This window comes from Perognathus longimembris, chromosome 28, assembly GCF_023159225.1.
Source record: "Perognathus longimembris pacificus isolate PPM17 chromosome 28, ASM2315922v1, whole genome shotgun sequence".
NCBI lineage: Eukaryota > Metazoa > Chordata > Mammalia > Rodentia > Heteromyidae > Perognathus > Perognathus longimembris.
The window spans coordinates 92575676-92601457 of NC_063188.1; the positions used below are offsets into that span (position 1 = coordinate 92575676).

The 25782-nt window shown below is 33.2% G+C and overlaps 1 protein-coding gene across 2 annotated transcripts in view; it reads left to right on the plus strand.

The window, feature by feature from the left end:
* Positions 1-25782, plus strand: part of Dmd (dystrophin) — a 1916788-nt gene that overhangs the window by 1182683 nt on the left and 708323 nt on the right. For both annotated transcript variants that reach the window (XM_048336444.1, XM_048336436.1), the window contains one exon: positions 13343-13507. In XM_048336444.1, coding sequence (XP_048192401.1) covers positions 13343-13507 — 165 coding nt within the window. The remainder of the gene's footprint in view (positions 1-13342; positions 13508-25782) is intronic.

Consider the following 25782-nt stretch of genomic DNA (forward strand, 5'->3'; position numbering starts at 1 on the left):
GACCTAGACATTGTCCCTGAGCTTCTTTGTTTAGTACTAGTGCTCTACCACTTGAGTCACTGCTCTACTACTGGGTTTTTTTTGTTGTTGTTGTTGTTGTTGTTGTTGGTGGTGGTGGTGGTGGTGGTGATGGTGGTGGTTAATTGGAGGTAAGCCTGTTTGCTGCCACTGATTTGAACCAGCATTCTCTTATCTCAGCCTCCTGAATAACCTGAATTACAGGCATGAGCCACTGGCACCTGTCATAGTTTGGCTTTTAAGCTCTGAAAATATAAAATAGTATTTCCAAATAATCTTTCATTTTAATCCACAATAATTTAAATTTACATTTGAGTAAATTATTTTTAAGTATAACTTCTAAAGTTTAGGTTTTATGATCATGAAGTGTATTTGGTCCTTCAGAACAGTGAGTATATAAAAGGAAAACGATTGTTTTCAACTATATTATCCTAGGGCTAATTTTAACAGACACCTCAAGGGTGAAGTTATTAAATGTATTAGCCATAGCTATGATATTATAACTAATTATGATTCTTGGTTTTCTCTTATTTTACTATAAAACACAATGAACAAAACAAGCAAGCAAAAAAAATGATAATCTAATTTCCTAAGAACCTAGGGGACCTTTCCATACTAGCCGGGCTTCTAGCAAGGTCCCTTTGTAAAATCAAAATTTTCAAAAGGTTGAATGAGAGTATAAAGGAGCTCTTCTCCTTTGTGTGTTACTTGGAAAGGACAAAGAAAATTATAGGGTTCATTTGTAAGAACACATTTTATGGAATGTTTATGTGCCATTTAAAATTACATTTTTACTTCTTTGTGAGTTTTATTGTCCTCCAGGTTTAAACAGTATGTGATACTTGGGTGGGTATAAATTTCTACAAAATGTATTTGCGAAAATTGATGAGAGCTATTAAGTTTGGTCAAATCAATTTCACCAATTCACTTCACTCAGGTTGTGCCTCTAGGAGCCGTTATAGGGCTTGTTACCCAGCATTAGGGTAGGTTAGAGTCAACGTGAATGGTCAAAACAATCTTTCTCATGGACTGTACTATGAGTATTAAGGATTTTTAAACCATGCAGTTAGTTGCATATACTGCAAACTAAGAAATTAATGAACAAGAATATTGTTCATGAACACAAAGGTTTATTGAAAAGCCAATATGGCTTTAGTGTGGTAATAAGGACAGAATACTCGAACGACTGCAAACCTATTTATTGCACATCAAATTTTACTGACTTTGAAATCTTGCTACAAATATTCATTTACCTCATTGTGGATTATGTGTCTGAGATCTTTAGCCACAATAACAAGTCCAGTTATGGTAATGCAGTGTTTATACAATAAAAGTAATATACACTGGATTAGATGCTAGAGATTTCACTATTAATTTAAAGGGTAAAGCTTTGTATGAAATATAGATATGTAAACATTGTAAGTAAAATCTACATATTTAAAAAAATGAAGTTCACTTAATTTTTGAAGTAAAATCCCAGTAGCTATGTCATTGAGATATGACTGACCTAAAATGATTTATATTTGGTCACTATAAAATTGTTTATGGACTTACAACTTGTAAAGATATTTTGACAGAACATTACAATGTATCTTATGGGTTTATGTTTGTTATTATTTTATTGAATTTCCAGAGGGAAGGAAAATAAATGGTCTCCTGGTGAAGGATATTTTTCAGGAGACCAGTTGTAAAAAAAACAAATAGGACATTCTTCATGGTAATATATAATTCTTGAGTCTAGTTTTCTAGTTGCAATAATTTATTAAGATTGCAAAATATATGAAACCAAATTGAAGTCTCAAAATATTGTATACCACTTGCATTTTGCCAAAAAGTAAGATATTGGTTTACATTAATTATTTAATTGATAGTACTAATCTTTAGATCTTTTCATTGCTTGGTGGCAAGACAATATTTGTTGAAGATGAATTCAGAATGTGCTGTTATTTAACTTATCTCAGGGGGGGGTGGGATTATACTTAGCCATGCATGATCAACTTCAGTCAACTAACAAATTGGTAAATTATATACAATACATATGGAAGTAGTTGGACAAAATATTTATTAAGTAAATATTCAATTTAGCCACATGTACAATGTATCTATGATGTCAGTTTAACTGACAAAAATCTTATCAAGAATTGAACATGTTTTTGGGCACTGGTGGCTCATGCCAGTAACCGTAGCTGCTCAGGAGGCTGAAATTTAAGGATTGCATTTCAAAGCCCACCTGCGCCGGAAAGTTCATGAGACTCATCTCCAATTAACCACTAAAAATCCGGAAATGGAGTTGTGGCTCAAGGGGTAGAGCACTAGCCTTGAGAAGGCTCATGAACAGTGTCTATGCTCTGAGTGCTCAAGCCCCAGTCCTGGAGCATGCACACACACACACACACACACACACACACACACACACACACACACACACACACACACCACAAATTGATTAGATTTCAGCAATCCAACAAATCAAATGTCTGCAATCCAGTTGTTAGGCAGTTCTAGGTCTGACTACACTAATGAAGTTGCATATTCACTCATGGACTAAAATAAGAATCAGAGAGAGAAATGTAATGTGTGGAAACACAAACATGTTTAAGACTATCTTAAATTGCATTAACTTTAATTATAAAGAAAAGTATAGAAATGATGCAAATTTGTGAGCTACCATATGATATTTTGGAACATGCATGTTGTATAACATTTAAATCAGGTTAAAATATTTACCTGTTGATATCCATTAACATTCCTTTATGGAAAAATCTTTCAAAGTCCTTTCTTATGGCTTTTTAAAAAATACACTATATCTTTGTTGTCCATAGTCACCCTTCTATACAGTAGAATGTCTCATCCCTAAATAATTTAAAATTGATTGATGCTTTCTCTAACTTCCTCTGCCTCTGGTTACCATCTTCATGCTTTTAAATTATATGCTATCAACATTGTGTGTGTATACATGTACATATATATATATATAATAGGATATGTTATATCTGTCTGTCTCTGCCAGACCTAATTAATTTCCATCCATGTGGTCTCAAATGATAGGATTTTATTCTACTTTTATGGCTAAGTAATATCCTATGAGTTATATGTGTAATATTTTTCTTATCCATTCATCAGGTGATAGAATCTTAGGTGGTTTCTGTTTCTTGTAAATAGTGCTACAATAAATGAAAAATTGCAGATGTCTCTTTGACATACTGATTCATTTCCTTTAGTTATGTACTCAGTAGTGAGGTTGCTGGGTTATATGATGATCATGAGGAAACCCCATATTGTTTCTGTAATATCTGAACTAATTTATGTTCTCATCAAAAGTGTGCAAGGATTTTTGGTTTCTTATCCTTGCAAACACTTACTAATATATGTGGGTCTACTCAAAAATTAGAACAGCTTTAGTTTGACTCAAGTATCTATTGAGAAATAGAGAATCACAGAGGATTAACCCTGAAATCATACAAAATATCTAATAGTTACTCATGTTCCAGTTTTAATAGACCTTAAGAGCGGTACATATCAACCTGAAGCAGTAAAAACTTTTTATTGTTGTTGTTTCAGTAAAGACATTCTAAGAACCATAAAGTGGTATTTCATAGTGGTTTGTAGTTCCCTGAGAATTGGTGATGTTGAACATTTTTATATATAATTGTTAGTCTTTGTATGTCTTATTTTAAGGTCCAGTTTCTTTGATATACATAGAAATTAATATATGCAAAGCAAACATAATGCACAACTTATTTATTTGAAAATGATTAATATGTCAAGAGTATTTTGATATAATAAAAAAATATACCTTATTTCATCACATGAATGTAATTTATTCTATTTATGCAATATTTTTCCCAGTGTATGTTACAGAAATCAACAGTCTTTTCATATGTCTCTATCTACATCTCTGGTATTCCCTTAGGAAATCTCAAGGAACTGAAATATTGAGTTGAAGAAAAGGAATAGTTTTGAGGTGGTTAAAATATTTTAATCATTTAAATTGAAATATAAGTGAAGCATAGTAAAAGTACAGAAATCTTAAGAACAAATGAATGTTGCAATAAATTTTAAATAAAAAAGACAGAAGAATGATAGGCATTTCACTACCATGCAGACCAAGAATTAAACCATGGTACCCCATTAATGTGTACTTACTACTTTTTATGTATCTATTACATTTTCTAATAAAAGGATTATAGCATTGCCTTAGGAATTTCTCTCATGCCCCTTCCCAGCTACTAAACACTCACCTGGCACCACTCTCTCTCCTGATTTTAACACCTAGGTTGATTTTTGGCTATCTTTAAAAATAATATAAATCAAATCAATTAGTAGATGTGTCAGTTTCTCCTGTTTAGCATTGTTTTGTGAAGTTATTCTATACTGTTATATACACCATATTTTGTTTACTTGTACTCTATACATTATTTTATCATGTGAATGTGCCACAGTTGTACCTCCTAGAGTATTATTATGAATAATGCTGTTATGGTATGCATGTCTATAACTGTACTGTTAATATGCTTAGAAATAGAATGAATATGTCCTCTATGTTTGTCTTGAGCTCCTGGACTAACCATGGAGCAGTTGTCCAAAGTGATTGTACAATTCACTCTCTACATCAGTGTATGAGAATGCTAGTAGTTCAGATCAACCAGATCAAGAATATTTTTCTTTTTTTACCTTATTCCTTTCACATTTTTGTGGATGTAAATTGGATATCAATCACACTGGGTTTGAATTTGTAGTGGCCTGATGATTAATGCTATTTTATATCCTCTTATGTGAAATCATAGTGAAAATAGTAATCTGACTTAAAAAACTTAGTTTCCCTTTCAAGGCCTCAGGCTTACTTGGCTTGATTCCTCACTTGAATACCACTCAAGCCATATTCAAACCTTTGCTTTTTGCTAATCATTTTGGAGACCAAGTCTCATAGATTTTTTTCCCTAACCAGGCTTCGAATCTCACCTCGTGAGTCATTTGGATTACAGGCATGAGCCACTGGTACCATGCATGCACCTTTTCTTTATATAATATTTCTTTCAGATACAAGTCATTTTATGAATATATTCTTCAAACACAATTCTTAGTTTTCTCCTCTTAAAAATAGCTCTTCAAGAGTTAAGTTCAATTTATTGATCTTGTCCTTCATGGTTAATGCCTTTTATGATTTCTTTAATAAATAATTTACTTTGAAATTATTACAATATTTTTATTTGGAAATATTCTTGTTTGGCCTTGATATTGAGGTCTATAAACAATTGGGAGTTGCTTTTTATATAGAGAATTAATTTAAATTTTATATTTTCCAGCTGGGTAATAATAATTCAAATTTGTAATGCTAGGTACTCAGGAGTCTAAGATCTAAAAGGTTGTAGTTCTAAAGTAGCTCATGAAGAAAAGTCAAAGAGACTATCTTTTTTAAAAAAATTTATTATCAATCTGATATACAGAGAGGTTACAGTTTCATACGTTAGGCATTGGATACATTTCTTGTACTGTTTGTTACCTTGTCCTTCATTCCTCCCTCCCCCCTCCCCCTTACCCTCCCTCTCTCCCCTTGAGGTGTTCAGTTCATTTACACCAAACAGTTGTGCAAGTATTGCTTTTGTAGTTGTTTGTCTTTTTTTACCCTGTGTCTCTCAATTTTGGTATTTCCTTTCAATTTCCTAGATCTAATACCAGTATACACGGTTTCCAATATACTCAGATAAGATACAGAGATAGTGTAGGTACAACCACAGGAAGGGGTACAAGAAGATCTTCAACAATAGAAGCTACAGTTACACATAGCATGTTGAAAGTAGTTATAACAGTGTTATAACAATCATTTCCATAACATGAAGTTCATTTCACTTAGTATCATCTTATGTGTTCATAAGGGTATAGCTATTGGGCTCTTGTGATCCTCTGCTGTGACTTTCCTAAACATGTCCTAATTATTCTCTATAAGGGAGACCACGGAGTCCATGTTTCTTTGGGTCTGGCTCACTTCACTTAATATAATTTTTTCCAAGTCCTTCCATTCCCTTAAAAATGGGGCAATGTCATTCTTTCTGATAGAGGCATAAAATTCCATTGTGTATATGTACCACATTTTCCTGATCCATTTGAAAGAGACTCTATCTTAAAAATAACCAGCCAAAAGCCAGGCTGGAGGCATAGTTCAAATGGTAGAGAGCCAGCTGTGCAAGAAAGCCTGTGAGTTTGTTATCCTCTTAAAGCCTCAGTACCACTAAAAAGAAACAGAAAGGAGAGAGAGAGAGAGAGAGGAGGAGGAGGAGGAAAAAGGAAGAAAGGAAGGAAGGAAGGAAGGAAGGAAGGAAGGAAGCAAGGAAGGAAGGAAGGAAGGAAGGAAAATGAAAGAAGGAAGAAAGGAAAGAAAGAAGGGAGAAATAATTTTTAAATGAATATGCAGTTAAATATTACATATTGAAAACATCATCTTCTTTCCTCTTAACTAAAATGTTTATATATATATATAAATGCATATATACAGATAATGTATTGTTTCTCACGTCAATATTGCACAGATAAAATTACAGTGAATATTGATATGTCATTGCAAATATTCCTAAATTTTGTTATTATTAAAGATTACCTTGGATATTCTTGGTCATTTTCTCTTCCACATAAATTGGCAGGGAAAATTCTATTAAAAATAACTGCTGTTACTGAGCATCAATGAATCATGCTTTTAATTTTAGCTACTCAAGAGGCTGATATCTGAAGACCTGTAACCACCAAATCAGCCAGAAGTAGAGGTGTGGTTCACATGGTAGAATGCTAGCCTTGAGTTACAAAAGCTGAGACAGCACTCAAGCCCTGAATTCAAACCATAGAATGAGGGAGCAAACACATACACACACACACACACACACACACACACACACACACACACACACACACACACACACACAAACACATGGTAGTTCCTGTAGTTTTGATTTGGACTGCATTGAATATATAGCTTTATAACAACTGGTATTTTTTTATTTATTTATTTATCTATCTATGTATCTATCTATCTATCTATCTATTTATTTATTTATTTATTTATTTATTTATTTATTTATTTATTTATTTGCCAGTCCTGGGCCTTAGACTCAGGGTCTGAGCACTGTTCCTGGCTTCTTTTTGCTCAAGGCTAGCACTCTGCCACTTGAGCACAGTGCCGCTTCTGGCCGTTTTCTATATATGTGGTGCTGGGGAATAGAACCCAGGGCTTCATGTATGTGAGGCAAGCACTCTTGCCACTAGGCCATATTCCCAGCCTAACAACTGGTATCTTTTAAATGCTGGACCATCTATTCAATAATCAAATGATTTTGAACAAAAATTATTCATCTGTTATTAAAGGTTTCCTTAATTTCTCATCAATTTTGTAGAGTTCAGGGTAAAATTCTTATTTTTTTTCTATTGATTATACAGAAATATAATTTGTGCTTCAGCAAACCTCATAAGATGGCTTATTTTTCACAGTTTTGACAAATGCTTTTGACTGAAAGCAATATAATGGACAAATGATGAAAATTCATTCCTGTTTTAATTTGCATTTCATTAATTAGTGTTTGAAATTTTTCATTTTTATTAGTTGTTTTCATTTTTGTCAATTTAGTATTCCCCAGTAGATTTTCTTATTTCATTCATTGAAAGATCTTTTCATATATTTGACTACTACCTTTTGTCAAATAGACATTGTAAATATTTTCAGTTGTCATTTGTTTGAATTTTGTCTATGAACTTTAATTTCTAGATGAATAATACTAATAGTATATTAAATTATTTTTTATCCTTCTTTCTAAAAAGCTTCTCTACCCAATTATTTTATTCTAGTTCTGTTTTATTTTGTTAAACCTTTAAATTTCTAGATATTTTTGTATAAGTTATGCAATCAGTAACTAATATTAGTTTGATTCAAAGCAAATACCTCTATCTTAAGGTGAAACCTTCTACCCACTTGAAATTAACTTTCAGAAGCTAATCTTGTGTGAAATTAGGTCAAGATATGGTTAGGTGCTACTTTATGCACTAACACATAAACGAACTGAATGTGTTTCATTGCTTTCTTTCACAACAGGGAACATATTGTATGAAGAACCTAGCTTCATAACACTCGAAATGATTATTAGGAAAAAATATTTATTTTATTAATGTTTGTATCTGCATTTTGTCAAGGATGTGAAGTAGTAAATATGAAAATAAGTAACTTAAAAATAGGTAAATATAGGCACAAAATTTACTCATATTTAAGTCACAAAGCATTTGTACTTATGATTGTTTTCCATAGTCCATATGGAACAAGTAATTAATACCTTTTGAGGAAGTAAAAAAGATTTGTGAAAACTGTGTTTAGAAATCTGGATTCCCCACACAATTTACCACCATTGTCTGAGTGCTATTTTCATAAGAAATAATCAAAGTATTATTAACTGATGGCTTTTGAGAGGTTTTACATACTATTAATAGTAACTCATTATTAAAATATACAGTTTAATTTCTCACTTGTTAAACCAACTTATTTCTTTACAGAGGTAATACAAGTCATTTAGAATTGTAAGTTCTCCTACCCTAGTTACCATCTGCTCTTTACTTTCAGTGATAGACATACAAAATATATTCCTAGAAAACCAAGTTCTGGGACAATAGTAATGCTTACATGAAGTTAATACACATTCTTAAAATAGCTTTTATTCCAATCAAGATTTCAGGCTCATAAATAGCTAGGATTACAGGTATGTGCTACCAGGTTCATGCCTGTAATTGCAGCTACTCAGGAAGCTGAAATCTGAGGATCAAGGTTAAAAGCCAGCCCAGGCAGACAAATCCAAGAGACACTTATTTCAAATTACCATCAAAAAACTAGAAAGGGAAGTGTGCATCAGTTGGTAGAATACCAGTCTTGAGTAAAAAGGCAATGAAGATGAGGTAAGGAGGAAGAGGTGTTAGATGGGAGAGAGGAATGAGGAGAGAAAGGAGGAGGAAGGAAGGAAAGAAAAAAGAGAGGAAGGGGGAAGAAAGAAAAGAAAGACAAAAAAGACACCAGAATATACATCATACCATCCATGTAGAAGAGCCTGCCTGTATTTTCCAGATCTTTGGCAGCCAGTGTATTTCCAAACTTGGATTTTTGCCCATGCAATAGATGAAATTTTCATTTTTATTTCTCTCACAGCCAAGGATGAGCTTCTTTTTATGTGGTTAAAATCCATTTATAATTTTTCTGTGAACTATCTATCTTTTGTCCAATTTTCTTTTGGGGTTTTTGGCCTTTTTTTCTTATTAATTTGCAGAAGCTCTTTCATGTGCTTAAAATATTAGTCTTTTAACTGAGACGCTAGTCACAAATATTTGTTTTTTCTCTATAATTTGTCCTTTGATTTTGCCTGTGGATTTCATGATAATGCAAAAGCCTCTGGTTTTTATATATTCAAATTTAATAATATTTCCTTAAAGTTAATTTTATTTAACTTGAGGGCACAATTAATATTTTTATGTCATTGACTACAGTGGGTATGTACCCTTTCTTACATTAAAAATTATCCTGAATATGGGAAAATTCCTCAAATTCAACGAATATCTATTAAAGGTCTATCATATATAGGAACATAGATCACCCAGGAAACAAAGCTAAGTAATGAATGTCAACATATATAACATTTAAACAATGATAGGCAGCTGTTATGAAGTGAGAAAGCACATAGTCTATTAGAAGCTACATAGTGGCTAAAGATAATTAAACTGAAGAGTTACTCTCATTTTAAGATACCATTTCATCATTCAGGATATTATTCAAGGAATTATTTATCTCTGTAACAATGGAGGAATGTGTTGGAATAGTAAGAAGGAAATTAACAATCACAGCTAAATGCATACAGATTTCTGTGCTTATACTGAAGCCTAAGTGAAATGTACACTATTTTGTGATCAGATAAAATGAAGTTCATAGCTCAATTTTAGAGATTGTAGGAAAATATGATGGCTGTTATCTCCAGTAGCTTCAGAATCTAGAAGCTCTTACATGCTGTTAGTTGAAGCTGTAAAATGTATTTTAACGTACTTTTGAGCACAAAATGATCCAATAAAAATAAAATGTTTAGTTTCTGCCTTCTAAAATGCCAGGAAAAAATAAATTGAGGGGATTATTAGGTTACATATTACAGACACAGTATTACCATTGTGATATAACACATCTCTCTTCCTCTGTTTTCACACACCACAGAAGTCAGAACTAGAGATGTAGTTAAAGATTTGAACTCATGAAAAGAAATAGACCTCGTTCATCTAATATACTATGTTTACTTGGTTTTCTGGCAGGCAACAAGTCAGGCAAATCAGATAGAGCATTGTGATACATTGTTTATGTACAGCTATTCCATGCTACTACATGAATAGTATGTTTCTTTTGTCCTTTCACATAGGCAAATACTGTAGAGGATGAAAATCAAGATGTGTGCAAATGGTCTTAAGCAGGATCCACTACCTCTATTTTCTATTACTTTTTTCTTTATACAATTCAAGCTTTCTGTTTCAGTCCCCAGTTTCTCCAGACTGGGTACGCTTCCATACAACCAAGACAGGCCCAACATGTCCCATTCATTTGAATATGAATGATTCTAAGAAAACAATGCTGTAGATCCTAAGGTTGATCCCAGGCTAGCCTGCTTTAGCTCAGGCTTGATGTTAACCATTTTCTCATGTATTTACATGAGAAATTTTTCATAGTATGTATAAATACACTCATTTTATGTTTCAGTGCACATATGATTTACATGTGATATGATGTGTAAAATCCCATATTCCTTACCCTATAAATTAATTAATCGACTGGTATTTGTGGCTCTGAATACTTCTCTTACTCATTCCACACTTCTTGGGTAAAATTATAGAACACAATATTCACTAGTGAGTTCTATGAAAAGTATCTATGCTATTGCAAAGTATGTGGCAACTTTTAGTATTAGTATAATTGCTTATTCTTTTACAAAATAGGGTATTAGTATGTGGATACAATTTGCTTTAAAAATATTCAACATTATTATTTTACTTGATCAGAAAATTATTATATGACATGTATGTCATAACATTTTTATTCATATTACAATGTTATATTAATTTATGAAAATAGTATTAGTAATATCATAGAATTGCCATTAAATCCCTTAAATGTTTTCATTCATTATTTCTAGATAAAATTTTTAATCCTTGATGTTCTTAAGAAAGAGCTTACTTTTGCTAATCCTGGCTTTTTATTTACACTTGACCTTATGACAATAATGACTAATATTCAATAGCTTTATTGTCATTCATTATCATTTTGCGTACTGCTGTAAGCTATTTTCATGTATTATTCTAGTGCTTAGTGTTAAGAAAATGAGTCCTGAGGGTATTAGACTAAATAAAGAGCAGAAATGGACCTCAACAGACTGGATCAACTTTAATGGGAAGTTGAAGAGGGACTCTATGATGACCTGTTAGAGGAAAATAGGCTAAAACCTTTGGAAACAGCTACCACTAAGGGGTATTTTTATGGTATCTTTCCTTGTTATCAGTATCTATTAATTATATATTGTGGTTCATTGTGATGGTTCCATATATGGATGGATAGATAGATATAGTACTTGGATCAAATGTGCTTGCTCTATTGTATTATCTTACTGCCTCTATTACCCAACTTTTCAAAGTATACTTAATTCATTACATTATACTTACATAATATCATTAAATGTATATAATTTACACTGTATATATAACTTATTTATAGACATAAAATCATTATAAATGATAAAAGGTTATATGAATAAAATCATATAGTATATAATAAAATGCATAATTTGATTGTATAAGAATTATAAAATTGTTTACATGTAATTATTTATGTTGTATTTTGATCCTGTTCATCCCCAATATCCTCTCCTTTTCCCTTTTCCCTCCCACTGTTTACCCCCTCCAGACAGTTCCCATGTTATATTCATGTCTAATTATTAAGACAATTGAAATTATTATTTTCATTATTACCACTTTGCATCTATATTCTATGTATGTGTGAAAGCATGGAATATTTGGATTTTGAGCTGGGTTTATCTTATTTAGTGTGATGATCTCTAGTAACATTCATTTTCCTGAAAATGACCTAATTTCTTTCTGCTTAAGATACTCCAGAGTTGTGTATCCCTCACGTCTTCTTTATTCATTCACCACACAACCAGGATTTAATCCAAGAAACGTAATTCTAGGCCCCATAATTTTTAACACTGTCCCATACAGATTCCCATATTTATCAAAATTTCTCATCTTAAAGGTCAACTTCTATGTCGAAAATCAGATACTAATAGTACTGATAAAAGAGTGTCATTGTGTAGATTTAAAATAGAAAATAAATCTAAAACTTTGTCACTCTGTTATATCCTATTCTAATCCAAATGTTATTTTTTCCTCTCTATTCCAGTCACTGGCTTCTGTTTTGTTTAGTTATATTAGGACTCAGAAATAATAGCTCACCGATATGTTTACTTTACTAATTTTTTATACATAAAAATTTTCTTTAGGGGCTGGGGATATGGCCTAGTGGCAAGAGAGCTAGCCTCGTATACATGAGGCCCTGGGTTCGATTCCCCAGCACCACATACACAGAAAACGGCCAGAAGTGGCGCTGTGGCTCAAGTGGCAGAGTGCTAGCCTTGAGCAAAAGGAAGCCAGGGACAGTGCTCAGGCCCTGAGTCCAAGGCCCAGGACTGGCAAAAAAAAAAAAAAAAAAAAAAAAAAATTTCTTTAGTAATTTCCCTTCACATAAAAGAACTCTAGAAATAAATATAGTAGGAGATAGGATTGCCATATAAGCAACAATTACAGTTTGTCTTAGTTTTAATTTTATGATGATCTTGAAGTATAAATCATTCATTGGAGATTTAAAAGTTCTCTGACACATATCTGGCACTAATGCTGACTAACTTGGCTGATTCATTCCTATAACTGCAGAAGCATTGTGCTTGGTGTATAATATACAACACACTACTATAGTTAGTAAATTAGCTAATACATGAAGAATGTCCTCTTTTACTCAATTGGAGTTGGATGTATATTTGTGAAGGTTTATGCTTTGAATTTCCTAAAAGATATTAGTGATTTTAAAGTGTAGAATTTTAAGAGTACTACTGAATATTTTCTAATACTGTCATTAACTCTTCACATGTGATAAATGTAAGTAATCAATGCTGTTAAAATACACAACTCAGTATGTTTCTATAAAAATATATAACTTACAAAAATACATTGACTACCTTTGTTTGCTCTATGATAATCATTTACCTTTTAATTATTTTCCTTTCAGGTTTCTAGAGCTTTACCTGAGAAACAAACAGAAGTTGAAGCTTACCTGAAAGACTTTGGGCAGCTTGAGGATCAATTAGATTATCTGCTCCTGTGGCTGTCTCCTATAAGGAATAAGTTGGAAATTTATAACCAGGCAAGTCAAACAAGACCCTTTGATATTAAGGTAAGGACATTTGGGGTTGGGGATGTAACTCAGTAGTAGAATACTTGTCTAGTGTGCAAGAGACCATTGGTTTGAGTCCTAGCACTGCAAACAAAAATTAAGATAGGAATTTGTGTTTTACTTACTGTTTTCCAAAAGAATGACAAGAATGATTGAATTGCTTTTATCATTCACTGTCATCATTGTCATTTTTAAAGTAAAGGAATATTACTTGTTAATGCGCAGTTTGTAGGACTTTATTCAGGAAATTACAAGTACAGGAAACACTGCAATGGGTTTTTAATAAGGCAGTGAATTAGGTTCAGATTTGAGTTCAGCATGGGAAACTGGATTTAATCATCTCAGAGCAATGTAGGATAGTCAATGGATTGCAAAAGACTAAAAGGAAGCATCAGGAATGAGGGAAGATTCTGGATAAATAAATCTATCATGGTTCTTTTTGAAGAAAGGCTAGGATAATCAAACATCTCCTGCAGGGAGGTAGAGGACAAGGAACCCAAGCAGGTATGGAAGATGATCAGATATTGAAGTGACTGATATAAAAAATAAGTCTCATTATTTTATTCTTTTTTTTTTTTTTTTTTTGCCAGTCCTGGGCCTTGGACTCAGGGCCTGAGCACTGTCCCTGGCTTCTTTTTGCTCAAGGCTAGCACTCTGCCACCTTGAGTCACAGCGCCACTCCTGGCCATTGTCTGTATATGTGGTGCTGGGGAATCGAACCCAGGGCTTCCAGTATACGAGGAAAGCGCTCTTGCCACTAGGCCATATCCCCAGCCCAAGTATCATTATTTTAGCAAGGATACTTAGAACAATTTACTTCTTTGCTAAGACTCAGTTTTATAAGAAAGCACATAGATTGGCTTAGGAAGTTAAGAAACTTCTCTAAAGTTTGGCTAACTATAGACTGTTTATCATCATAATTGCTTTTCTAATGATAACAATGAATTATTATTATTAGTTGACTAGCATTTTGTTTCTTACTGACTTTACTAGAACGTCTTCATTAAACTCATCAATAGAATATTTGTATCATATTTTTATAAAACATTTCCATCTCTAATTGAACTTCATATGTAGTTAGAGATTTTTAATCAAAAATTGATTCCTATCTAAAATTCATGTCTTCAAAAGGTTTAAGATATGCCCAGATAAAGATACAGATTGAAAATAGGAAGAGATGAATACATTTCCTGAAGATAAAATAAGTTCTATTTGCAAAGGACACTTCTCCCGGATGTTTATTTTTACCATTCTAGTATCTTATTTCCAGATGGCACTCTACCATTTGAGCCACAGCTCTACTTCCTGCTTGTTTTGGTAATTAATTGGAGATAAGCGCCTCATGGACTTTCCTGCCTAGGCTGGCTTAGAACCCTGATCCTCAGATCTCAGCCTCCTAAGTGGGTTGTATTACAAGCCTTAGTCATTAGTTTCCTGTTTGGACATGCTCATTTTTAAACAGAGAAACCAACTGCCTTTCAAAGCTTTTTAAAAACTCTTAGGATCAGTTTACTCAAAGAAAGTCAGTGCACATGTAGCTAAACTCCTGTCTCTACTTTCTATTTAAAAAAAAACAACAACTCTGTTTGGCTATGATGGTCATAGCTACCTCTGAAGTGAAGAGCCTAGGGCCCTGCCCTTCAGATCATTTGTTTTCTGTAGTCAAACTCTGAGCACCTGTTAGAAAAAAAATATATGTAATACCCTCTGTAAGCCTCAGTTTCGTCTACTTGGCACTTCATGCTTATTGATGAAATGCAGCTAGCTGTGTAATGAAACCCAAATAAAAAAGCCTTAAGGGCTCTGTTCTAATACATTGTTTATGCTGGACTGAAAATTGACTGCACATCGCTTGGTTGTGCAATTTACTCCCAAAATATTCCTGTTCAGGAAATCCTGCAAATAGCAATATTCATCTTGAAAATCACCTCACAGAACCCTTAGCAAGCTGAGAAACATAATCAATGAGATCGTGATGTAGAGGGTGAAAATTAGGCATAATCACAACCCTACCCCATCAGTCAGCCCACAAGAAGGCATGCCTTTGAATTTTGATTTTCAAATGTACTCTCAATTTAGACATAAAATATGTTGATTTCAGATTTCACAAATGATAATTGAATGCTAAGATGCCGAGACCAGTGTAGAATTTGTATAAAGAGACTTACGTTTTTAATCTTTAATGAAAGCTTTCAATAATGAGTGAGAGGTGGTTTATCTGACTTAAAACTACCTGACTATTGCTTTCTAGACTTTATTGACTTATGAGTTGGAGGGAATGTATAATTTTATGTCAAGGTTTACTAACTGAAATATTTTCATATTGATGATAGGTAGAGTTTATCTCCCTTCAAGAATGACTTTGCTTGTCTGGTGTGTAAAGAAACATTTATTGGCTCCTCCTTACTACAGAGTAGCATAGCTGCTCTTAATGTTGAATCCACAGACAAATGACAAAATTTAATGGCTGACTATTAAAGTAACTAGATAAGAAAAGCACGTGTTCACATTGCAGCACCTGTCGTCAGAGAAAAAATTGCACTGGACAATTTAAAAAGCAAGACACACTTTATGCAAAACTTTTGCAGTAGGAGAGACTGAACTCAATTTTGCTGAAATGAATGACTGGAGAGCTTATAAATCCTGGGTGAATTACTAGGAAAGTACCAGAGGTTGTTAGTGGGGAGGTTGGTCAATGTAATTAAGCCATCTGTGTTTGCTAATTGCTATTTTTTAAGCTAGATTCATGTCTTCCCGCAGCGACTGGCACACGGGCACTAACTTTCCTTTTGTATGTGCATGGTTTTAGAGATTGTACCCAGGGCCTCCAGCTAGCTAGGTCAGCACTCAACCTCTTGACAACCTCCCCTGGCAATGCTTTTTCTTTTCATTTGTTTTTCAGATAGTTTTCAGCTAACTTCATAGAGGTACTAGTCTTGAGCTGCAATGCTCCTATCTCATAGTCAGAGTATCTGGAATACTACATGTGCATTATCATGCCTGGACCAACTTCCTTGATGAGTATATTTCAAAAGACTGGTCTCATTGTCCTGGGAAAAGATACTCCTGGGTTATAAACAAGAAATTGGGAGACTTATCTTCAAAGAGATAGAGAACGGCTCTATAATGAAAGAGTTTTAAAAATAAATGCTCTAAGAAAATAGAAATCAGACCTGTCTTGAGAAACACATCTCAAGTTTATTCACATAAGAGTTAAGAGTGAGGGCATCTTTATCAGTTCCCAGTGAATAAAGTAGTAAAGCTGGCTCATGTTGATTAATTTAGTAGAATTCTAATCATCCCTGAGACAGTGAAATAAATGAAAGTTGTTGGATGGTGAAAGCAGTAAAGATTCTGAGTCAGGTTGGACAGCCAGTCAAGAAGATTTCTAGAATGGTTAGAAGTGTCTGTAGATGGTTTGGTGAAGATAGCACGAATAATCTGATTTATATGTTTTCAGTGATGGCAAAGGCATTGGAAAGGCTTCAGTAAGAACATCTGTAGTCATGGTTATGTCCTAGAGAAGAGCATGGAAAATGTGACACTTCAATGTACTTCCAGAGTTGCGTAGATAGCAGTAGCTACAGGAACAAATGCAATCCATTTATAATTTGCTGCAGGAACAAGTTCTTTGCAGTTTACACCAAGTCAACCAACTTTAAGCTTTGCAAATTTACAATCTCAGTAACCATTAATCTGAGTAACCAGGCTTTGGTTCTCAGTGACAACAATCAAGAGGGTGGGAAAAAGTTGGAAATATTTGTTTGGAGAGTTGTAGTCAGATAGTAAGGAAATTAGAAGATATTTTTATAATTTTAAAGAACAGAAAAATACATAGGAGAGAAGATCTAGTCTATTTTGCTCATAGTAGCAAAACATTAAGTTTACAAGGAAATGCAGAATTCACTCAAGAAAAATGACTAGAACTAGTCTCTAATGATCCACAAGAGTGTGCTATAGGTTTTTCATTCAGACTTATTTATCTCTATCATCTTCTCTCCTTTCAATGATAAAGAGTAATCTTGATATAAAATAAGGCTGTCTTCTTTATTTATATAGATGAAGCAAGAATGCTAATTGACTACATAGGCCTTTTTAAGTTTGTTATGATCTCATAAGATGAATGAACCCTACATAACAATACTCTGTTGTATCCAATATGCAGGACAGACCTTATATTAAATGTTCTTATCACAAAAGTAGTAGTAATAGCAGGGGTAGTAGTAGCAGCAGCACCAGTAGTAGCAGTACCAGCTAAGTTTGGAAGATCCTTTTGGAGGTAATGAGTAGCTTTACACCATAGATTATAATAATAATGTATTTTATCTCCAAACTCATCAAATGGTATGCATTAAATATGTACAACTTTTTTTCAATCATATGAATGTAGTTTTAAAGCAAAATTTCAAAGATTTTTAAATTCTCTCAATAAAGTAAAATACTTGTCATCAGCCTTCATCCCTTATGCCTATAAATTAGAGCAGATTGTTCCATTCTTTTGGTATCCTAAATACTGTAAGGTCTATCAGAGAGAAATTTTATTTATTTAGTCAGGACTTCAATTTCTGTAAGCAAAGTATCATGTCACCTTTACCAAGAGGACTTAGTAAGCACTGGCTCCGTAAAGTCAATTATAGTTGCTTAAAATTATGTACTCACATCTGATTCCACACACATAATTCCAAAGAGACTCCACTCAAAGCTTTGATTATTTAACAACTTTTAAATTACTGTTAAAAGAAGACAGATACTTATTGAACTGATGCAAGTGATTATATTGGCATGAAAATAATAATCTCAACTCTGGAGCAACACAAAAGTTAAGTGGTCTGTTCTATTTATAGAAGTATAATCTACATATTTGCCCATATTAACCTGTTTTCAGTAATTATGAAATAATGCCTGAGACTAATTTACAAAGAACAGATATGTGTTTGCCTCATGGTTCTACAAGAGGATGTCACTGACATTTAACAAAAACCTTCTTGGTAGATACAAGGCATCACGTGGTGAAGGGTGCTTTTATAAAAAGCCCACTCTCAAGAAAACAAACCAACCTACTCCTATGAAAGTGACAATAATTCACCCAACATGGAAGAATTTTACAGATCTAATCATATCTTAAAAGCTCCCACCTCTCAACACTATAGCCTTGGGGATTAAGTTTCCTACATATGAGCTTCAACCAAACTTAAACCAAAACATTGACAATGTGTGCATGGAACTCAACATAGCAAGTACATTTAACTATTTATAATTACTTTCTTTGTATAAGGATAAGGGAAAAAAAACCTTTGGAGATAAAACCTTTGGAGATCAGTGTATAAAGATTTCACTTAGAATTTGATGTGGGAGAAGTAAATTATCATAGGTTATAAAAATATTAAGTAGTTTGAATAGTTGGCTATCTAGAATTATGTGTCACAGTGCAATAATTCATGGATATTTTAACCAAGTGACAAAGAAAGATTGCAAGGATAATTCCAGGAAGCAGCATAACTGCAAAACAACAACAAAACAAAAACCTAAGTTATTTGTCAAAATGGAAAAGAAATAATTAAGGACACAGGAAAACCAACAGTAAAATATCAGAAACTATTCTGGTAAGGCACAGAATCTTTTTTTATTCCTTGAAAGGTTATTCAAAAATAAAGAAAAAAAAACCTTTACAAACTCGAATTAAAAGCAAACCCATAGAAGAGATGGATGTATTAATTTAGCTATAGCAATCATTTTCCTATATTAAACAAAACATATTGCATCCTTGTATTATTTTTTGTACCAGGCTTGGGGCTTGAACTCAGGGCCTGGGTGCTGTACCTGGGCTTTCTTACTCAATGCTAGTACTTACCACTTAAAACACAGTTCCAATTCCAGCTTTTGCAGAGGAGCGGGGAGGAAGGGTACTTCTTGGAGATAACTTTCCTTCCCAGGCTGGGTTCAAACCATGATCCTTAGATCTCAGCTTTCTGAGTAGCTAGGATTAGAGATGTGAACCCCTGATTACCAGTGTGTTGCAAATTTTAAATATATACACGTTTCATTTTGAAATAGCAGTTCAATCAAGCACAATTACCATTTTAACAAAAAAAGTTACTATTTGTTTCTTACTTATATAATGTCATTAAAATAATAAAATAATCTCTATTCTACAAATCAATTCAAATATTTTCCCACACAGTTTCTTTCTAATTCTGGAATAACTACTTTATTAGTAGGACAAACATCCTTCTTTCCTTAACAAAGATGCCACTTCATGTCTAGTGTATTTTGCATGCTTAGGTTTTTCTAACTTTTTTGGTTTTAGAAGTTTCATTTCTATGCCTTTAAACCATTAGTGACTTTTTTTCTGAGAAAACTAAGAAGTGTCTATCATATACAAATGCTTTATTAAAAACCTAGAAAGGTTTACAAATACACATTGATAGTACCACTCAATATGATGCCAAAAATGCTTTAGTCTCTTGAATTTACAATTTGCAGAACAGGTAATTCATACAGAATTGATATCTTGTTGGTCATGAACAAAGCTATGGTTTTTACTATTTCCTTCCACATAGAGGAGGAAAAAACACATTACTCTCCAATGACAAGCCAAGAAAGAAGATTCCAGAAGAACCTATACTAGAGTAGTATTCAGAACATTAATTTATAGAACTCTAAACATAGCTTACAAAACTGAATATGTACTTTACTTCTACATTTTAAAGGTAACATCTATTTTCTGCTGCTGGAATATTATAAATATTGTCATTTAAAAGATATGACAGTACTCTTTTGAATATATTCAATGGAATTCAAATAGAATAGCCATATAATATCTACCATCAAGGGCTGGGAATATAGCCTAGTGGCAAAAGTGCTTGCCTCACATACATGAAGCCCTGGTTCAATTCCCCAGCACCACATATATAGAAAATGGCCAGAAGTGGCGCTGTGGCTCAAGTGGCAGACTGCTAGCCTTGAGCAAAAAGAGAAGCCAGGGACAGTGCTCAGACCCTGAGTCCAAGGCCCAGGACTGGAAAAAGAAAAAAAAATAAAAAAAAATAAAAAAAAAAAATATATATATATATACCATCATCCACTTAAAACATAAAAAGCTCATTTTTAATAAATGGATGTTTCATATTATGCCTTTTTCTTTTCTAATTAATATTTCTACTTCCCACAAAGAACTGTATCCTAATGTATTTACATTACAAAGTCCTTTATTAACTACTCTGTCATATTTTTGTTTGGCAAATACGTCTAATGTGGATTTAAATTTAATTTTTAAAGACAATTTTCTGTCACATGCAGGATCTACATAATTGTAGCTGAAAACGTTTTAGACTGAGTTGTATTTGCAGTTACTATTAATAAATATACCTAGCAATAACCAGAATTATTACTCGGTGAATTTTTATTAGTAACTAATTTAAAATGGACTGTGAATGTTTGACAATTCCTTAATTAGAAGAGTATTTTAGCCATGAATATTTTTAATTGTACTTTTCAATAAAAATATGACCATTGTCTTAGATACAGTGATCACTGGAATAAGTCAGAGAGGTTTACTTTGAGGACTACCATTCATCCCAAAAGGGGAAAGAAAATTGTAATTTTGTATCATCTAGAAGCTAGTTGTTAAGAGATTCAGACAATTGGAACTCTTCATAAACATCCTAAGTCACAATCAATGGAGGTTAAGCCCAAGAATGCATATTTTTTGGTTGTTTTTTGCAGGTCCTATGGCTTGAACTCTGGGCCTGGAAGTTGTCTCTGAGTTTCTTTTGCTCAAGGCTAGTGCTCTACCACTTGAGCCACAGTGCCATTTCTGTCTTTTTCTGAGTAGTTTATTGGAGATAAGTCTTTTTCTGCCTAGCAAGAATGCATTTTTAAGGAGGCCTTCAGAACAGCTTTTTACTTGCTAAAGTTTGCAAATCTTTTGTTTCAGGGAGAGCATTCTAGGGAATATGGCATCAGAGCAGAAAGCTGGAAAGACTAACAGGAAATGACTGAGTGAAATATGCATGTAGCAAAAAAGAAAAGTTTCAGAGAGAAGAGGCAACTAGAAAAAAAGGAAGTTAGTGGCAGAAAGTGTGGGGGAAAAATAAAATTAATGATGCTGATTATCTCCAAGTAATGATTGCAAAGTTGGTCATAAATTTGTCCCTTTATAACAGAAATTAAAAGTATAAATGATTTCATTTATTGATTAAATATACAATGCTTTCTTCTGACACAAAATTCACCAACTCAGCTTCTGGCTGAATAGACTATAACAGTCTTGAATTTCCTAGGTAGCCCAAAGATAAAATTTATGTAAATGTGTGTATGTGTTTGTGTTTATGTTTGTGTGTGTCCCTTATTTCTCCTGTTCTCTTGGAAAGTAGTTATATGACGATTATTTCCACTTGAACATGTTTATTGACTAATATTTTCCATATTTATACTTGTGTTTTCTTTTTTACAGTAGTGTAATTTTCTATCCTAAAAGTTAAACAGTACTCTAAACACTTAAACAGTACTCTAATTACTGAACTCTAATTATTGATAAATTCTTCCTCTTAGGTTTACAAGACCATTTCATTTACTATATTTTTGCTATTACAAATTACAATGTATAATTTTGTACACATATTATTTCACACCATGGGATAAGTTTCTGGAAGTAAAATAGTTGGTCAAATAGCACTTGTTATTTTAGTAAATGTAGCCAAAGTGTTGTTCATGAGGGCTTTCAAATCTGTATCATGAAAGGTTTGGTTTTTTAACCTTGTACCTTTGCCCACTTTTAATTGTGTTTAATCTTCTAAGCAATGAAAAATGATATCCCACTGTCATTTTAATTGGCATTCTTCTTTGGAATGAGGTTATTTTTATGTGTTTCAGAATCATTTAAATTTCTTTCTCTATGCACTGTTACCTATATTCTATACCAATTTTCTCCATTGAGCTATTGGTCTCTTTCTTGCTGAGACAAATACAGTTTTGAGCTTCAAGTAAAAACATGGGTTTGTACAACAAAGCTTTTAATGAATGTTTCCTATGAGAAATAGATTGTGGCTTTAAGGTCATAACCTGAGAATATCAAAACTAACCTTTGAATCACATAAAAATGTGTGTGCCTTTCTCAGAAAACAATCCTGGACAAAAGTTCAATGTGATGACAAGTTACAGAATAATTACAGGTTTTGAAATTTCGGAACTGGTATGTAAATATTTGTGTTTTTTCCCTTATCTATTTAGCAGTATGTAATGACTAGACAAGAGTTCATTTTTTATTCAAAGGCCCTGTGTCAACTGACAGCCATCCTTTGAAAATTCATTAACCAAAGAAAGCTTGTAGCATCTACCAGCATTTCATTTTCTAGCCAACTCTGAGATAGCTATTTAGAAGATTAGTTTTATTCTCATATCTTATTTTTTCCTCATGAAAATCAAATCCTTACCATTGACTTTCTAGTTTCATTAGTATCCTGAGATGCAATTTATCTAGATCAAGAGTGTTAATTCTGTACAGCTGGGGCTTTTTACTATCTTTACCCACCGTGATCACTAGTTCCTGCTCATTTCTATTTGTTCTGTCCTTTGTAGTCAGAATATTAGTCCTCTTAATACAGAAGAAACCAACACAGTAGGAATTAAAAGTTCCCATGTTTAATTTTCTATCACTGATATTTTCTCAAAGCAGACCTGTCCTATCCTAGATCATTCTCTCGTCCCAGATGGACTCATTTGTCACATGTCATCTTCTTTATATGCCTTCTCTTTTTTGAATATTTGTATTATCCTTAAACAGTTGTACAAAGGAGTTACCATTCACCAAACCAATTTAGGAATACAGTGCATCTTGATCATTGTCACCCTTTCAACATTCTTAACCACCCCTCCCAACCCACCCCTTCCGTTGCTTACCTTAATTTTAGGTTATGTATTGAATTTTTTTTTTACAATTTAACACAACAGTTTATGTCTACAATGTATCTTGGTCTGTGTTATCATTTCAGTATCTTCAACCACCCTTTCCCTTACATTTCTCAGTTCTGTAGTATATGCAATGAATTCTTGCCTGCATTCTCCCCTCATCCCCTTTCATTCTTCTATGTCTCTCCCCTTGGCCCTCCTCTTCATTCTTTCAAGTACCCATTTCTTGGTACTTACTTTGCTGGGCTTTGACTTATTCTTTTTAAATAATTATGCTTTCTTAACATCATACTTTTACTGCACACTAGAATTTTATTCTTTTACTTAGTAATCTCCAGTGCTCCATAAAAGTAAGTGTAGATAATGACACTTAAGAGGAAGTTGTGTGAGAGCATCCGAAGCAATGTTACCATTATTTTTAAATGTAAACTACAAAAAACTGCTTTCTACATGGATACCATTCTTTTCTGAAGATGTGTCGAGGAGAAAGATGGGAACATATCCAAGTTCAAACAACTTCTGTTGAAATGGATGAATGCACCACCTGGTATACCAACCATATTGCCCAAGGAGTGGCTTTGATTGGCAGACAGAATACAGGGTGGAGACAATGGAAGTTAAATGAGGAAGGTTTTGAGCTTGCAAGGTATCACCCTTGTTGGCACTAAATATTGGAAGAAAATAGCATTCTGGGATTTCATATACATTCGAAAATGCTATGCACTGGAAATTTTCAAACCAGTACAATTTTTCTAATCATAATTTTTAATCCAGCCACCTTTCTTGATTGTCTTATAAGGCTGTATCCAGGAAGGAGTTTATTCATAATGTTGTATCATAGAAAAGATAGATATTATGTCCCTAAATATCACAATTAATTGAAATTTAAGGTTAATACATATCCATTCTCCAGTCCATTATGTTCTATCTACAGCAGTGTTCCTCAAACTTTAAAGTGCACGGGAAAAGCTATGTAGCTTGTAAAAAGGAGTTCTCAAGTGATACTAATATTGCTTGTCTGAGGAACCACACTTTTATAAACAATGTGGTGGACTTTAAAGTGGCAAATAGTCATGCCTGCATTTAATAGTCCAAAGGGATATGAAATAGGTATTTCTTCAGGTCAAATATTCACACAAAGGTGGGTTCTCCATTCATTACTCAGAGATTTTCATAACTCTTCCCTTTACTGGACTGTGAAAACTCCATCACACTGAAACATCTATTTAAACCAGGCCCCTTTAGAGAGTTTACATCTCCGAGATAAGTGAATGACCAGTCTTTCAAATTCCTTTGCTCTCCTCCTGCTCTCTCCAAGATGGCAGCCCTGTTGGTAGGTGGAGGACAATTAAGTGCTATACAGGACATAAGATTACTTTGCAGGTCCTTATACTCTCCTCTGATCCTTTGTTCTCTGCCCTGATGTCTTTTTGTATTTGGTGAATGTCTACTTTGTAGATATTATTGCTTTGAGCTTGTATTTTTGTCAGGAAATGCTGCACTGTGTTCACTAAACTATATTGGTTACTAAAGGGATCCTTAAATCTGGAAGTTAACACTGAGAAACACTTAAAACTCTAAATACATAATTATGATACCTCTAAAAGCAAGCATGACTGTCATTATGGGTAAGCATGTCTGCCAAGAAGTTATAGCAACATAAAGCCACTCATTATATTTTTATCTGCTGAGTGATGGAAGGGGTGTATTTGGTGCTTACAGGTAGAACACTATGTGTTCTATAGCAAAAAAAAACAGCAGGAGAATTATGATCATAATCTGTATGACTTCTAATAAAAGAAGAAATATGCACTAACAAATAAGTAACTTAACACTAAAAAGAGCACTTAAAAACTTATTTTAAGTAAATCTATTTTAGTACTCAATTACCATCTTAAATACTTACTCCAAATTAAAAATTCCACTAGTATTTTGGAGCTGAAAAAATTATGAAAATGAAGGCAATGAAACACACCAAGTCGCATTGAATTCAAAAATGGCTTTGTTAAATGACACTTCCTTTGTACAACTACTTAAAGATATTAAAAATTAAAATAATAAAATTCAGTAGTTGCATAAAAAACAAAAGTGAAAATTAGTTTGAAGTTAATGAAATTCTGAATAAAAGAGTTTTAAGAAGTGATTAATATAAAGACGATCAGAGTAAGCTTATATTTTATTAGTTTAAATATATTAAAAGTCAAGGGTTTGCAATGAGATATAACTAAACAGAGTGCACTGAATTTTCTGCTTAGAAACATTGTAGTGACAAGCTAGGCATGGTGATATACAACTCGAATCCCAGCACTCTGAAGGCTCAGGCAGGAGGATCTTGGGTTTCATACCAGCTTAAGCTACACAGAAAG